Source organism: Somniosus microcephalus, chromosome 16, assembly GCF_052327205.1.
Source record: "Somniosus microcephalus isolate GS21.2 chromosome 16, FLI_Smic_1.0, whole genome shotgun sequence".
NCBI classification, from domain to species: domain Eukaryota; kingdom Metazoa; phylum Chordata; class Chondrichthyes; order Squaliformes; family Somniosidae; genus Somniosus; species Somniosus microcephalus.
The window spans coordinates 54,160,559-54,177,746 of record NC_141002.1 but is presented as its reverse complement, the minus strand read 5'-3'; the positions used below and the strand labels follow the sequence as shown (position 1 = coordinate 54,177,746).

Sequence of the window (17,188 nt, the reverse complement as noted above, 5' to 3'; positions counted from 1 at the left end):
CGACACCATCAAGGATAAAGCAGCCCACTTGATTAGCACCCCATCCACCACCTTAAACATTCACTCCCTCCACCGCTGGTGTACCGTGGCTGCAGTGTGTACCATCTACAAGATGCACTGCAGCAACTCGCCAAGGCTTCTTCGACAGTACCTCCCAAACCTACGATCTCTACCATCTAGAAGGACAAGGGCAGCAGGCACATGGGGACACCACCACCTCCAAGTTCCTCTCAAAGTTACACACCATCCTGACTTGGAAATATATTGCTGTTCCTTCATTGTCGCTGGGTCAAAATCCTGGAACTCCCTACCTAACAGCACTGTGGAAGTACCTTCACCACACAGACTGCAGCGATTCAAATAGGCATCTCGCCACCACCTTCTGAAGGGCAATAAATGGTAGCCTTGCCAGCGACGCCCACATCCCATGAATGAATTTTTTAAAAAGCAGCTAGAAACAGGTCCAGCTCTTGGCTTAAGAAATTCAGCAAATCAGCATCCACTGCACAAGCCAGAAGCCTGTTCCAAAGGCCTACTTTTCTCTGGGAAAAGATCCACCGCATGACATCTGACTTAGCTCTGGCCTTATACAACTTAAAATTAGCAAGGAAAAAGGTTGATCCTTTTAATGAACTGTACAAAAAAGTAGTTACAATAGAATTTTAAAAAGCATTAAAAATGGAACAACAGCTGTCCGTCTGACAATAACAAGGCTCTTCTTTCTAGAAAGGCTCCCCCCACAGCGTAAACTGCTACATCATCTAAACCATTCCATCAGTCTGCTACGATATCAGCATTGCCATTCAACACCATACACTAATGCTGACTAATGGTACAGTGGCAAAAGTGCAAGGCCACCACAGCATAACTGTTTGGACTGGGGAATGTAACAGGTTCTAAAAATTAACAGATTAGCTCCTGAACAATGCACAGCCCCTGGAGACTTCACTCTACTTTTATGAATGCTCCCCACCCCTCCATAATAAATCCTTGATGAGAAGTACGCCCTGGCGTGCAGGCTACTGAGGAAGACCAACAAACCTCAGAACTTTCAGGTGTTGGCCTAGAAAGCCATCAGGTCGGAATGCCTTCACCATGTCCTTATTATAAAAAATTAAAAAAAAGAGTATGGTGCCCCTTTTATCGATAACCAGCTGCTGGGTCTGTAGATAGAAATAGATATATATGAATGAAAAAGGTCACACTTGGTATTTTAAAAGAAGATGACTACACAGACACAAGATCAACATAGTCCCTGACAAACACTACTGTTCTTGTTTATAATCATTTGTACAAGAAATAGAAACATAGAAGATAGGAGCAGGAGTAGGCCATTCGGCCCCTCGAGCCTGCGCCGCCATTCGATGAGATCATGGCTGATCATCCAAACTCAGTACCCCGTACCTGCCTTCTCCCCATATCCCTTGATACCTTTAGTTCGAAGAAATATATCTAACTCCGTCTTGAATATATTTAAAGACTTGGCCTCAACCGCCTTCTGTGGTAGAGAATTCCACAGGTTCACCACTCTCTGGGTGAAGAAATTCTTCCTCATCTCTGTCCTAAATGGCTTACCCCTTATCCTTAGACTTTGACCCCTGGTTCTGGACTCTCCGACCATCGGGAACGTTCTACCTGCATCTAGTTTGTCCAGACCTGTCAGAATTTTATAAGTTTCGATGAGATCCCCTCTCATTCTTCTAAACTCCAGTGAGTTTAAGCCCAATCGACCCAATCTCTCCTCATACGTCATTCCTGCCATCCCAGGTATCAGCCTTGTGAATCTTCGCTGCACTCCCTCCATGGCAAGAATGTCCTTCCTCAGATAAGACGACCAAAACTGCACACAGTACTCAAGGTGTGGTCTCACCAAGGCCCTGTACAACTGCAGCAGGACATCCTTGTTCTTGTACTCAAACCCTTTCGCTATGAAGGCCAACATACCATTTGCCTTCTTCACCGCCTGCTGCACCTGCATGCTTACTTTCAGCGACTGGTGCACAAGGACACCCAGGTCTCGTTGCACTTCCCCTTCTCCCAATCTATGGCCATTCAGATAATAGTCTGCCTTCCTGTTTTTGACACCAAAGTGGATAACCTCGCATTTATCCACGTTATATTGCATCTGCCACGCTTCTGCCTAATCACCCAACCTGTCCAAATCATCCTGGAGTTTCTCGGTATCCTCCTCGCAGCACACACGCCCACCCAGCTTTGTGTCGTCTGCAAACTTGGAGATATTACATCTAGTTCCCTTATCAAATCAAATCAACTTTTGTTGTCATTGTAGTGCACAAGTGCAGTACAACGAAATGTAGGCTTGCGGCTCCCGAGAGTGTACATTTGGATTAAGACATTTAAACATTCAACATACATTTGGCTTGTAGTATATTAACATAAATATAACCATAATAAAGTGCATTGGCAGATGTGCAGGCTTTAGGGTTTATTTGTGCAGTTCAGTAGGATGACAGCCCTGGGAAAGAAGCTGTTCCTAAATCTGGTCGTACGGGTGCGAATGCATCTGTAGCGTCTCCCAGATGGCAGGAGGGCGAACAGACTGTGGCTGGGGTGGGTAGGGTCTTTGATGATGGACCGTGACCTCCGTAGACAGCGTTTCTGGTATATGTGCTCTATGGTCATTAATGCAGGATCTCCCTCAAAAAGCACTTAGTCAAGGAGATTGAGGTAACCACACAGCACTCTTATCTTTCAGTATGGTGCCTCCATTATTGGTACTCAATAATGAGTTCAGAACACAAAATTAAATTCCAGTTTGAATATCAAGGCTAATCTTCAATGTCATTAAAGGAAAGTCATACTCCATCACATCCGTGTTTCACAGCTATTGTAAGTTTTGCTATTATTTCATAATGACCTGAGAATATCCACATACACAACAGAACCACATACACAACAGAATAGATATTATACCAGGTATGGTGTTTACGTTACTGGACTAGTAATCCAATGGACTGGATGAATAATCCAGAGAACAAGAGTTCCAATCCCACCATGGCAGTTTGAGAATTTGAATTCAGTTATTAAAGAAAGCTGATACTAGTAAATGTAACCACGAAGCTGTCGGTTTGTCGTGAAACCTGAACTGCTTCATTATGTCCTTTGGGGAAGGAAACCTGCGGTCCTTACCCTGTCTGGCCTATATGGGACCCCAGTCCTACACCAGTGTGGTTGATTTTTAACTGCCCTCTGAATAGTCCTACTCAGCCACTCAGTTGTACAAACATTTTACAATGTCCCACATTGCTCCGCCTGCAAGTTGTCACGACATCACCGTGAAATGGAAAAAATCATGAGAAACATCGACCTTCCCATTCGCGAAGACTTGATAAACTCACCACAAAAGCGCTTAAAATCATGACAGCCATTCTGGGAAACAGTAGCCTACATTCATGCAACTGGTATCAACCCACTATCCAGATAGATGGAATCGGGGGACACATGCAACATAAGAGCCGACACCTCATCACTGACCCAACAGCAGAGGCCCCGGTCTTCGACCTCCCTCGAAGACAGTGGACAGCGCTCCGCCCAATCCGCACAGGGCGTGGACGAAGCGGCCGCCTGCTCCACTAGTGGAAGATGAGGGATGATCCGAAGTGCGACTGTGGCCATGAGTCCCAGTCCATGGAACACATCACATCAACCTGCCCACTAAGATCTGTTGCAGGAGGCACCTCATTTCTCCACTCGGCATCTCAGGAGGCCATCAAATGGATAGCCAAACTCGACATCCTGTTATAAACTATTCCCATCATACGAAAGTAGTAGTTGTACAGAAACTGCTGCAGAAGTAGGAGAAGAAGTGGTTCAAGAAGGCCTACCACCACCTTTTCAAGGATGGGCAAAAAAAGTTACCTATGGAATTTAAAACCTAATCGCCCTCCTCCAGGAGCCCAAAGCTAAACCACTTCCACTTTCTGCTAGCTGCATTGCTAACTTGTAATTTTACATATTTACAGTGGAGAGAGCATGTTGTGCCGTTGACTCCTGGCCATTGCTGTCCAAGTGATAGACACAAGATCAAAGGAACTCTGCTGTATCTGTACACCTTTTACAATTCAGGTACAGAGGAATATTGTTAAAAGTCTAGGAGTGTGCCACCTGGGGCAGTGCTGCTTGATGAACGCATACCTAAAGTGGCGAGTGGGAACAGCTGAATTCAAACCGTTCTTGACAACAATGCAGCAAACCCATGCTTGGGGAAACAAGCTCAAACGAATGGATTCAGGTATTCCACCCTTCACCCTACCATGGGGTCAGGTAGCTTTAGCAATGCAGACTTCTCCTGCCCCAGGGTAGAGAGGGCTGCTTTAGCAATGCAGACAGCACTACATGAGAAACAGAACAGAACTGCAATGTGTTTAGAGAAATGGAAACAGACTGTTTCAGGAATCATGTATTTTAAGAGATACAAAACAAGCCAGTTTATCTCTAATCATCTGCAACATGAACAGCAAGGCCAATATTCTAGAACAGCAGGGGTCATCATCTCATACATTCAAAAGTAATGTGTGTGTATAGGCTGAACAGAAAGTGCCGAGAACATTAACTTCCACTAGAGTCGATTTCTCTGTAATGAGAATTACATCAAATGCATTAAACTGACGAAAGAGGAACAGGTCATCGTGCATTCAGTAAAATGCTGATTAGGTGGAATATGGTTTAGCTGGACCCCAACTGGCTCATGAAACCATGGGTGCAGAGGTAACACTTTACAGCCAAATGTAGTCATTAGTTAGGGGATGAGGAAAAGCAAGGATGTTGATAAGAGCACTCAGATAGGAAGGTAAGGAAAAGAAAACAGACATGGACAAGAATGTAGAGGCCTACAGTCACAGATTGTAGTCAAAGCCACGCATCAGTACTATTTAGACGAGTCACATTCAAAACTTATGTTTATTACTGTGTGCTATGCTAGGGTTAGAGTTTATGGTTACACAGGATTAGAATAACTGCTAGTCTTGGTCATTATTTTACCCTCCCAAATTCAGAGGAGAATAAAAAATACAAGTGAGCTCAAAACAGTCTATTGAATTCTCCACTATACCTGTTAAATAACAGTGCCTAATCTTGCAATAACATTCCCAATACCACTATGCAGGCCCCTTTAAACCAGTCATTGACAGAACAGTGGCTTCGTATCCCAATGAGACCAAGACTGCTGTTCATTATTATAAAGCCTTGTTCTAGAGTTCCACTGTCAAGAGCTTGTTTTTAAATATCCAGTTGTATTTCTCTGCACAGTTCCACAATACAAGATATCCGATCAGCATCATGAACCGAAGTTTTTATCCACTAGAATCAATACTGACCCCAAAATACATCTTGCCACCCACGAGATTAAAAAAAAGCTCGGATGCACTAGCAACAGTCACAGAAACATGTGTTAGCGGTTCAGTGACTACACTGTGCTGTTGCAAGCCCGTTGTCCCTTTGCTCCTCTGTGAGGCTACCACTCTGGTTTCGTGACTGTTGCTTTATACCTTCTTTTTTTATTCGTTCATGGGATGTGGGCATCACTGGCAAGGTCAGCATTTATTGCCCATCCCTAATTGCCCTCAAGGTGGTGGTGAGCAGCTAAGAGTCAACCACATTGCTGTGGGTCTGGAGTCACATTTAGGCCAGGTGAGGATGGCAGATTTCCTTCCCTAAAGGACATTACGATAATCTGGTAGTTTCATGGTCATCATACTGATACTAGCTTTTTTTAAATTCCAGATTTATTTAATTGACTGAATTTAAATTCCTCAGCTGCCGTGGTGGGATTTGAACTCATGTAATCCAGCCAGGCCTCTGGATTACTGGTCCAGTAACCACTATGCTACCATACTCATGAGCTTTTTAGCTCTTGAATGTCACCATTCTCGTTCAGCTCCTGGTGGGTGGCAATAGGGACCCGAGGATTAGGAGAGTTCCTTGCTGGGCAGGGTCAGCTGTAGTAGCTAAATATCTTGGTTGGTGAGGGAGAAGTTGTATTGTGGAACTGTGGGGAGAAATACAATATTTAAAAACAAGCCCTAGGCAGTGGCGTTCTACTGCAACCATGATTAATTCTAATCATGCAAAAGAACAATTTATGTCCCAGTGGGATATTAACTCATTGTTTTGTGGTGTGGCGGAGGTGTTTCAAGGAGCCTGTTCAGCTGTTAAACAGCTGTACTAGGGATGTGATCACAAGATTAGGCACTATCCCCAGTGGAGAATTCAATACAGTACAAAAAATAAGACTCCATTACCATCGTAAACCTTTCAGCCTTTTCAAATTCTGTGGCAGTGCAGGCAATGAATGGGCAGGAAGAAAACAAAAGTGCTGATAAACAATTTGAAGCACAGGCAATGAATGAGAAGAGGAACAAAAATGCAGGTAAATGATTAGACTGAATACTAGGGCACTTGCATCCTTACTATACCTGAATCTTCAGCAGCCATCATGGCACTGCTATTACACAGGACTGGATGAACAGTGTTAAGCTAGACTGGGAAAGGCAAAAAAGTTAAGCATGCAACAGTGTACCACTCTGACTGGTTACAGGCTCCAGTGAAGTTTCAATGATTCTAATTGGGAAATCCAGCATAATGAAAAACGAACTAACTGTTGTACAGACAGGTCCCAGGGAAGGAGAGGCGTGGAAGATCCTGCAATGCCATACCATGCATATGACCACAGATCAGCTGTTTTAAATCTTGATATTTTACTATCAGTCAACAAAAAGCAACAAGCCTGGATGGTTGGTCACAAGCCTGGACATGAAGCCAGTGAAGTTTGAATGATTCAGATTAGTAAATACAATTCCCTGAACAGCACAATACACAGTAGCACACACCACCACCTAACATAGTTTCAAAGCAGCTGGCATCAGGGGGCAGGTTACAAGACAGGTTCAGTCCATTTTACCTCGTCTCCAGAATACCAACCCGACAATCAGACCATTACTGCACCTAGCTGCTGTTGAAATAATAAAGCCAGTGCCCTGGCTTCAACCAACCTTCCTGGTAAGCTGTTCCAGTTGTCAATTCTGGCATCTGTCCTAAACATTACCCTCAATTCTGAACTACTGCTGGGGCATATCAAAGTATTGTTCTGCAATTTCTGTATGCCATTAAGTTATACTTTCAACGCGTCTTCTGGAAACCTATCATCTTGTTCTTCATACATTATCTTTCTAACAAAAGGAATCAAATAGTTTCTTTCCTCTGCAATACCTTTAGGGCTTGGATGGTCCCTGATGTTGCAGCAGCCACAGCTGTATGCCATACTCCAGGTACAGTCTGATCAAAACAACATGATCTCTGCAGAATTGAACTCAGCTAATTTGGCAGTCTAGCATAATATTCTGATTGCTTTTATTGCCAGCTTAACTGTTTGGACATGGGCAAGTACCAAGTCATCTAACTATTCCCCTGATAAACTACAGGAAACTTTGGTTTATCTGGAGGTTAACTGTCCGGAATGCTCAATCCACCGGCAAAATTCAGGAGTCGGTTCACTAAGTCTTTTTTCTTTTCATTGCTTTTTTTTTCCCACCAGTCAGGCTCTACAAGGTCTAGCTAAAGCTGTTGCTTAGCTACAGAGACGCTTGCAAGCTACGGCCGACTGTTTAGAAGCAGTTGCTGAGCAACAGGGTTTGTTGCTAGATACGGAACTCAAAAGCTCCGCATGTTTTAACATTAGCGCTGGTTTGTCCGGCAGTTTTGATGGGACGGCAACAGCTCGGTCCCGGATATCACAAAGTTTCCTGTATTCCACTCAATGCACGAAACTCCTATTTACTTACATGCAGCACTTTGCATTTGTCCATGTCCATGCTGAATTTCATTCCCCACCATTCACTGATACATTGTTTCAAATCTTGAATTTTGAGATGACAAGCGATGTGGAAAGAATTAGAAATTAAGAAAGCAGCATGCAAAAAGATTGGAGAACAGTAGTAACCGTTAGATGTTTTCTGAACAAAAAGCATGAAAGGGCAGCAGGGTTAGCCTTTTAAATATGTCTCTTACATTCTGCTTCTTTTCAAAATCTTTTAAGATATATTTGTGCTGAATAAAAGTCTAAAAGAAAGATGTACTGACATATATGCAATGTATAAGAATACTCCGATAGACCACAGGCCAACGAAGAAACGCCGTCACGCAGCAGAGAAAATATATAGTCATGCTGTACTGGTATTCTAATTCTTCACCCCTCACCCAAGTAACAGTATCAAAGCCACTTCCACTTCTGCATTGGAATAATTAGTAACTTTCAATCTGACCTCTTATTTGGGGAATAGTTTGGAATGTTTTATAATCCAAAGACCAACTGCTTTGTATATTAAGGCTAAAGGGAGCTTCAGTTACAGTCAACCATTTCCTCTCCTTCACCCAAGCACAGATATATGTGCCGAGAATCACCTACAACAATCTGCAATGCAGACTAACAGCAACAAGAAAATGAAAGATCATTTTCAGTGCAGAAATTCAAATGAAATCTGTATGGATCCAATACTCAACACAGAAACTGCTGTCACACCATGCAAATAATGTATTACTCTCCGCCTGGACATCATCAATTATACTACATATATCTAGTCATTGGCCTAGAAATCCATTTAGGCACCAAATGGGCGTGGTGAATGATCCCAGTTTTCGAAGACGAAGGCTAGAGGATCACAAGAAACTGATCCTCATCTAAATAATTGCGCCTTCATAGGAAGCTTGCCCGACTGAAGTGAATTTCAGGTTGCCTGCCATGCCGGCAGTTAAGTCTTCGGGGGGCGGAAGGAGGAGAATGGGAGGGGGCGATTGTGGGTAGGCAGAGGCCCTCGGGTGCTGTGGAGCCGCAAGGAGGAGCACTCCTGTTCCTCCTGGCTCCGCGGTAACGTTTTAAAAATCCTTTCATTGGTGGCTGAAGAATCCAGAGCAGAACACACCTGGCCCGCACATCTCAGACCAATTTCAACACGGGGGGGAGGGGCTGGGGCTAAAACAGACATTAGATCCCTCATTTACACATCCAAGGAGCCTACCGCCCATTTTAAGCAGCCTCCAGGGACAACTGAAAAATGGCCCACTATCAGGTTGGATGTTTTTCAGGTGTCCTTGGGGCACAGGATGTTGGTCCCAGAAATTAGGCCTCTTTGCACCCATAAGATGAATGCAACTAGGTCCAATTTCTATCGTATTGTTTATTAATTAGGGCAAGAAATAATCACTGCAACTGCCTTTGTTCGCTTCAGTTATTCTCATCTCTAACCATTCCCCCATACAACCTCTTGCGCCTACTCAAAAGATTTTTTTTTTAAAAAGCAAAACCTTTTCCTGTTCAAGCAAATAAACAGGGTAATAAATAACCCAAAGTACAAAATATAACTGTGTTAACACCTCGGTAATGGTCACTTGAAGTAATCACTGAATCAAAATGCTACCACAAGTACTAGATCTACATTTGAAGAGCTTAAAGTAACAGGAACCATCAGGCCAATTAAGCTGGGCTTTTCGGAGATTTCTCAATTTGACCTTTTTACCATATTTAAACTCTTAGGGGATGTAATTGCCATTTCAACACATTTACATTGCTTACTGCAGTGCTCTCCCCAGCAAATTATTCGACAAATCTATTAGCTATTGTATAAAATTAATCCCATCTGACTTGCTTTTTTATTCCTAACAATTTCTAAAACTTGTCTCAAAACCCGCCACTTTCTTAAACTGCTACCACTAGAATACTGGCACGTGCAATACCATCCTCTCAGTACTACCAATGAGCCAAGGTGTCCGCCTGCATTACCCTAATAAAAAGAACAAGATCTCTCGTGCATGTTGCGTATATTATAAAGATTACATTTGCTATGCATCAACTTGCAAATATGTAAAACAAACCCAAACACCCCGTTTCTTGATTATATACGAGGGCCCTAACCCAATTGGCCACCATTTCTGGCACAACTATTGAAAAGATACTAGCCCTGAATTTGCAGTCAGAGGTTTCCTGCAGGGAAATGCCTCCAATCCGCAAATAAAATGCCCGCATACCTGGTGGTCCAGGAGGTCCGGAGACTCGTGGTCATGGGCCTCTCTGGGTACCCGCGGGTAGAGGTCCATGTATCCCGGGGCACACGCAGGTCGCAAACACCTCTGGGATCACGTGGGCCGGCCCAACCAATAAAAGAAAGGAATTCCAAATTCATGCTTAGGGGGATTCCATACGTACAGAAACCCTGTAAGCATGAATGGGAATACCCCAAAAAATACAACTACACATCAAATAAATAAAAATTACATATTTAAAATTAATCAAAATGCCATTTAATTAAATATTGAAAAATAAAGTTAAATGTTTTAAAGGGGCTAAAAATAAACTTACCTTATTTTACAGGTGTTTTAATGCATAAATGATTGAAATTTTTAAAAATAATTCTTTAAACTCTTTTTTTTATTTCTTCATGGGATGTGGGCGTCACTGGCAAGGCCAGCATTTATTACCCATCCCTAGTCGCCCTCGAGGAGGTGGTGGTGAGCTGCCTTCTTGAACCGCTGCAATCCGTGTGGTGAAGGTACTCCGACAGTGCTGTTAGGGAGTTCCAGGATTTTGACCCAGCAACGATGAAGGAACAGCGATATGCTTCCAAGTCAGGATGGTGTGTGACTTCAAGGGGAACTTTGATGTGGTGGTGTTCCCACGCGCCTGCTGCCCTTGTCCTTCTAAGTGGAGAGGTCGTAGGTTTGGGAAGTGCTGCCGAAGAAGCCTTGGCGAGTTGCTGCAGTGCATCTTTTAGATGGTACACACTGCAGTCACGGTATGCCTGTGCCGGAGGGAGTGAATGTTTAAGGTGGTGGATGGGGTGCCAATCAAGCGGGCTGCTTTGTCCTGGATGGTCTCAAGCTTCTTGAGTGTTGTTGGAGCTGCACTCATCCAGGCAAGTGGAGAATATCCCATCACACACCTTACTTGTGTCTTTTAGATGCTGGAAAGGCTTTCGAGTCAAGAGGTGAGATACTCGCCGCAGAATACCTAGCCTCTGACCTGCCCTTGTTGCCACAGTATTTATGTGGCTGATCCAGTCAAGTTTCTGGTCAATGGTGACACCCAGGATGATGGTGGCGGGTTAGACGATGGTAATACTGTTGAATGTCATGGGGCGGTGGTTAGACTCTCGCTTGTTGGAGATAGTCATTGCCTGGCACTTGTGTGGCGTGAATGTTACCTGCCACTTATCAGCCCAAGCTGAATGTTGTCCAGGTCTTGCTGCATGCAGGCATGGACTGCTTCATTATCTGAGGAGTTGCGAATGGCACTGAACACTCTGCAGTCATCAGCAAACATCCCCACTTCTGACCTTATGAAGGAGGGGAGGTCATTGATGAAGCAGCTGAAGATGGTTGGGCCTAGGACACTGCCCTGAGGAACTCCTGCAGCGATGCCCTGGGGCTGAGATGATTGACCTCCAACCACCAAGATCATCTTCCTTTGTGCTAGGTATGACTCAAGCCAGTGGAGAGTCTTCCCCCAATTCCCATTGCCTTCAGTTTTACTACGGCTCCTTGATGCCACACTCGGTCAAATGCTGCCTTGATGTCAAGGGCAGTCACTCTCACCTCACCTCTGGAATTCAGCTCTTTTCTCCATGTTTGGACCAAGGCTGTAATGAGGTCTGGAGCAGAGTGGTCCTGCCGGAACCCAAACTGTGCATCAGTGAGCAGGTTATTGGTGAGTAAGTGCTGCTTGATAGCACTGTCGACGACACCTTCCATCATTTTGCTGATGATTGAGAGTAGACTGATGGGGCTGTAATTGGCCAGATAGGATTTGTCCTGCTTTTTGTGGACAGGACATACCTGGGCAGTTTTCCACATTGTCAGATAGATGCCAGTGTTGTAGCTGAGGCGCGGCTAGTTCTGGAGGACAAGTCTTCAGCACGACAGCTGGGATGTTGTCGGGCCCATAGCCTTTGCTGTATCCAGTGCGCTCAGATGTTTCTTAATATCACGTGGTGTGAATCGAATTGGCTGAAGACTGGCTTCTGTGGTGGTGGGGACCTCAGGAGGAGGTTGATATGGATAATCCACTCGGCACTTCTGGCTGAAGATGGTTGCAAACGATTCTGCTTTGTCTTTTGCACTAACATGCTGGGCTCCACCATCATTGAGGCTGGGGATATTCATGGCGCCTCCGCCTCCAGTTAGTTGTTTAATGGTCTACCACCATTCATGACTGATGTGGCAGGATTGCAGAGCTTTGATCTGATCCGTTGATTGTGGGATGACTTAGCCCCATCTATAGCATGCTGCTTCCGCTTATTAGCATGCATGTAGTACTGTGTTGCAGCTTCCCCAGGTTGGCACCTCATTTTTAGGTGCTGCTCCTGGCATGCTCTTCTACACTCCCTATTGAACCAGGGTTGGTCACCTGGCTTGATGGTAATGGTAGAGTGAGGGATATGCCAGGCCATGAGGTTACAGATTGTGGTGGAATATAATTCACTGCTGCTGGTGGCCCACAGCGTCTCATGGATGCCCAGTTTTGAGCTGCTAGATCTGTTCTGAATCTATCCCATTTAGCACAGTGGTAGTGCCTCAGAATAAGATGGAGGGTGTCCTCAGTGCGAAGACAGGATTTTGCCTGCACAATGACCGCGCCAGGCGTAAGAATTTCACAGGCATTTGCTGGGCAGAACTCTCTGCCCACAGATATGCATTTCCCGGAGAAGCGAATGATCTGTCATTAACATTCTTGACAGATTCCTAGTTCCGGGCTTCCGCGCGTGCGAAAACCCAGAACTTGCGTGGCCCTTACGGGCGCGTATGCACCTTGTATGCGCCCGTAGGGGCCGCAGATTATGGCCCATTACTTCTTCCTCTTTGCAATTAAGGTATCTTATTACTCCAGGATCATCTTGCAGAACAGAGGCAATGCTAAATCAGGAAGCACTTTTTTTTTTTTACACATAGAAAGTAGTGGAAATCTGGAATTCACTGCCTCAAAAGGCTGTGGATGCTGGGTCATTTAACAATTTTAAGCCCAAGATCGATAGATTTTTGTTAAGCTAGAGTATCAAGCGATATGAAACAAAGGCACGTAAATGGAGTTGTTACAGATCCGCATGATCTAACTGAATGGCAGAGCAAGCTCGAGGGGCGGAATGGCCTACTCCTATTCCTGTTGGATTGCCTGTCTGACACCAAGTTATGGATGAGCCTGGATTAGTTGCACTCAACAATGGCAAAACAAAAACCATCATGTTCACACCCACCAGAAATTCCATCCTCTGGGCTCCTGATCCCATTCCCTTCCCAGGTGCCTGCTTAAGCGCAACCCAACAGTACACATTCTGCTCAATCCGAAACTGAGTTTCAAACCCTGTAACCCATCCATCAGCAAGATTGCCAACTTCCACCTCTGAAATATCACCCATCTCCATTGAAGCCTGCAGCTGGCATATGCTTTCCTATTTCCCTGTCTCATAACTCCCTCTATGGCCTCCCATCAGGATCTGAAGAGCATTGTTGTCTGAGAGGAGATGAAAAAGTGACAAATACTCTTTATGCACCTTGTGATACAGCAAAACACAAGTGTCAGCAAGCAGAACGTAACAGAAGTGTTGTCAGGTGTGTGCAACTAACAATTACATACCATTTGAAGCTTTTAGTGGGGCGAATGCAAGCAAGGTCGTGAGCAAAAGACTACCAGCTGAAGACTGGGTGTAAATAACAGGCGGCTTCCTGGTTATTGATGGCAAGCAATACAAGGTCTCCGAGTGTGAGGGGAGATGGCTGCATGTGACTGCAATAGTGTAGTGCATTCTTGAAAGATGCTGCTGACTCCTCTTACCTTCCCTGCCTTGGTAAAGTCATCAAAATTTTTCCCGAAGTGAGTTGCTATGCATGGCATTGTTCCATTAGCACTCTGTCCTGGCAAGCTCTCGTCACTGCTGTTGTGCTGCTTTTTTTGAGGCCTACATCACTCAGAACCAAACGGAGCACGCCTTTGCTGTCTAATTTCTGATCAAAACACTTCAAGCAGACCTGGCAGACATTACTCACAACCAAACGTTCTAATTCCTTCAGAACTACTTGTGTGCTGACCCCTTTAAACTGCTGCAGGCCTTAAAATCCTGCAACGGCACACAAGTCTGCAGAGCTTCCAATAAGATATAATCAGGAGCGCATCAGTTATTAAAATTAGACAGAAACTGCAGAGGGGTAAGCATACTTGACTTTGGGTGGGTGCAAATGGCACTATTATTCCACTCATGTTTTCCCCAAAGTGGAAACTCTAGCCCAGTAACTCAGCTTTCTTGCATTATCAAGATTACATTCATCTTTCAATTTTCCCACGAGTCATATAGACTGATCAATGTATTGCAGGGATATTTGTGAAGACCCCCAATCTGTGTAATATATATTAGTGTCTCTCCATATTATGTAATATGTATACACACACACACATACAAAATATCCTAACAGTATACAGATTATACAAACTCAATTGTAGCACATAAATCCTAGAATGATGCAGCACACAAGGAAGGCATTCGGCCCATCATGCCTGTGCCAGCTCTTTGGCAGAACTATCCAATTAATCCCACTCCCCTGTTCTTTCTCCATAGTCCTGTGACTGACAAACCATTCCTGCAGTTCAAAATTTACTTCCACACCCTCAGGTTATGGTACCTTGCTATCTCAGTTCGTGTGTAATAGACTAAATACTCAAGTGACTGTGTGCGCTACCCAAATTAATTAATGGGGACATAGATTTAAGCTTTATACATGGCTCTGTGACTACATGATACAAACCTCTGTGGCCCAAGAAGATCTAAGCTTGCTCTATACCAATTTCAGGGTACATAAATTATATTAATCCATTACCTTGACTACATGAAGTATATTACGTGTAACCTCACAGAACTCAGACTACTCATTTTAAACCAATGTACAAATTTATAGATGATAGCACACCCATCAGGATATATGAATATTACATTAGTAAGCACCCCAGTTATATACAAAGGGCGGTTATCGATGGTCTTTATACAGAGAATGGACGGCATTTTTCCTTCTCCGCCGTACCCTCAGCCCGATTTACACGGGCTGGCCGGGACCGCTATTTCCTGTCCTCCCGCCCGAGCTCTGCCGCCTCCCACCACAGGCTGGCAGGCCGCTCAGCCTTCGCCCTCAGCCCTGCTCGACGCCCCAAACTCGCACCTGTTCCACCAAATTCTTCACTTCCTCTACGTCTCCGTTCCTGACGGCCCAGATTATGTTCGTGTTAGAATCCGACATGTTTTGTTGCGGCGGGCGGTATCTCTGTGCGAACGGCGGCTAACGGGTCGCGACGGCGACGGCCTATAAGGGGGGGAGAAAACCAGACCCACACCCAGGGAAGGATATTAATGTAACACCAGCAGAGGCGGCGTGACGCTACTTCCGGTCTGACTACTTGCTCTCAGGAAAGTGACTGGAATAACTTCCAGTTCTCACTGTAGCAAAATACTGCAGATGCTGGAAATCCGAAATAACAGCAGAAAATGCTGGAAAAACTCAGCAGGTCAGGCAACATCCGTGGAGAGAAATTTGAGATGACGTTTCAGCTCCATTCCCACTGAACCTCACTGTCCTTGGCCTCTTGCATTGTTCCACGGAAGCTCAACGTAAACTCGAGGAACAGCACCTCATCTTCCGATTAGGCACTTTGCAGCCTTCCGGACTCAATATCGGGTTCAACAATTTCACACCTAATCTCAGCTGTCTTTTGTCTCCACTGGCCTATTACCATCTCGTCTGGTTTTGAATACCTTTTAATGTCTCTTTTACTTCTTTTGTTCGATCGCAGCCCTGCCTTCGATCTATTTTATTTCCTTTCCAGTTTTGAAAAAGGGTTTCGACCCGAAACGTCAACTCAAATTTCTCTCCACGGATGTTGCCTGACCTGCTGAGTTTTTCCAGCATTTTCTGTTGTTATTTCCAGTTCTTACTGTCTGGGACACAACGGTAACCTCACAACAGAGAATGAGAGGAAGGGAGTGGGGTAAGTGGGAAGAGTGGGGAAGGGAGTGGGAGTGGGAGTGGGGAAGGGGGGAAGAGTGGGGAAGGGGGGAAGAGTGGGAAGAGGGAAAGGGGGGAAGAGTGGGGGGGAATAGGGGGGGAAGGGGGGACGAGTAGAGGGGGAGGGGGGAAGAGTAGAGGGGGAAGGGTAATGGGGGGGAAGGGGGGGGAAGAGTGGGGGGAGGGGGGGAAGAGTGGGGGGAGGGGGGGAAGAGTAGAGGGGAGGGGAGTGGGGGGAGGGGGGAAGAGTGAAGGGGAAGAGTAGAGGGAAGGGGGAAGAGTGGGAAGGGGAAATGGGGAGGGATGGGGGAGGGGAAATGGGGAGGGATGGGGAAATGGGATGGGGGAGGGGAAATGGGGAGGGATGGGGAAATGGGATAGGGAGGGGAGGGGGGAAATGGGATAGGGAGGGGAGGGGGGAAATGGGATAGGGAGGGGAGGGGGAAATGGGATGGGGAGGGGGGAAATGGGGAGCGGAGGGGGGAATGGGGAGCGGAGGGGGAAATGGGATGGGGAGGGGAGGGGGAAGTGGGATGGGGAGGGGGGATGGGGAGTGGAGGGGGGGATGGGGAGTGGAGGGGGAAAATGGGATGGGGAGGATGGGGAGGGGAGGGGGAAATAGGGAGGGGAGGTGGAAATGCGGAGGGGGGGGAAATGGGGAGGGGGAAATGAGATGGGGAGGGGGAAATGGGATGGGGAGCGGAGGGGGAAATGGGGAGGGAAGGGGGAAATGGGAGGGGAAGGGGAAATGGGATGGGCAGAGGAGGGGGAAATGGGATGGGGAGGGGGAAATGGGGAGGGGAGGGGGAAATGGGGAGGGGAGGGGGAAATGGGATGGGGAGGGGGGAAATGCGATGGGGAGGGGGAAATGTGATGGGAGGGGGAGGGGAGGGGGAAATGAGATGGAGAGGGGGAAATGGGGAGGGGAGGGGAAATGGGATGGGGAGGGGAGGGGGAAATGGGATGGGGAGGGGAGGGGGAAATGGGATGGGGAGGGGGAAATGGGATGGGGAGGGGGAAATGGGGAGGGGTGGGGGAAATGGGGAGGGGAGGGGGAAATGGGATGGGGGGGAAATGGGGAGGGGAGGGAGAAATGCGATGGGGAGGAGAAGGAGAAATGGGATGGGGAGGGGGAAATTAG

The 17,188-nt window shown here is 46.0% G+C and overlaps 1 protein-coding gene across 1 annotated transcript in view; it reads right to left on the bottom strand.

The window, feature by feature from the left end:
• mtpn (myotrophin) overlaps positions 1–15,399 on the bottom strand; it is an 81,034-nt gene extending 65,635 nt beyond the window's left edge. The window contains exon 1 of the mRNA XM_086009044.1: positions 15,208–15,399. Coding sequence (XP_085865170.1) covers positions 15,208–15,285 — 78 coding nt within the window. The 5' untranslated portion in view covers positions 15,286–15,399. The remainder of the gene's footprint in view (positions 1–15,207) is intronic.
• Between the last annotated feature and the right edge of the window lie 1,789 nt (positions 15,400–17,188).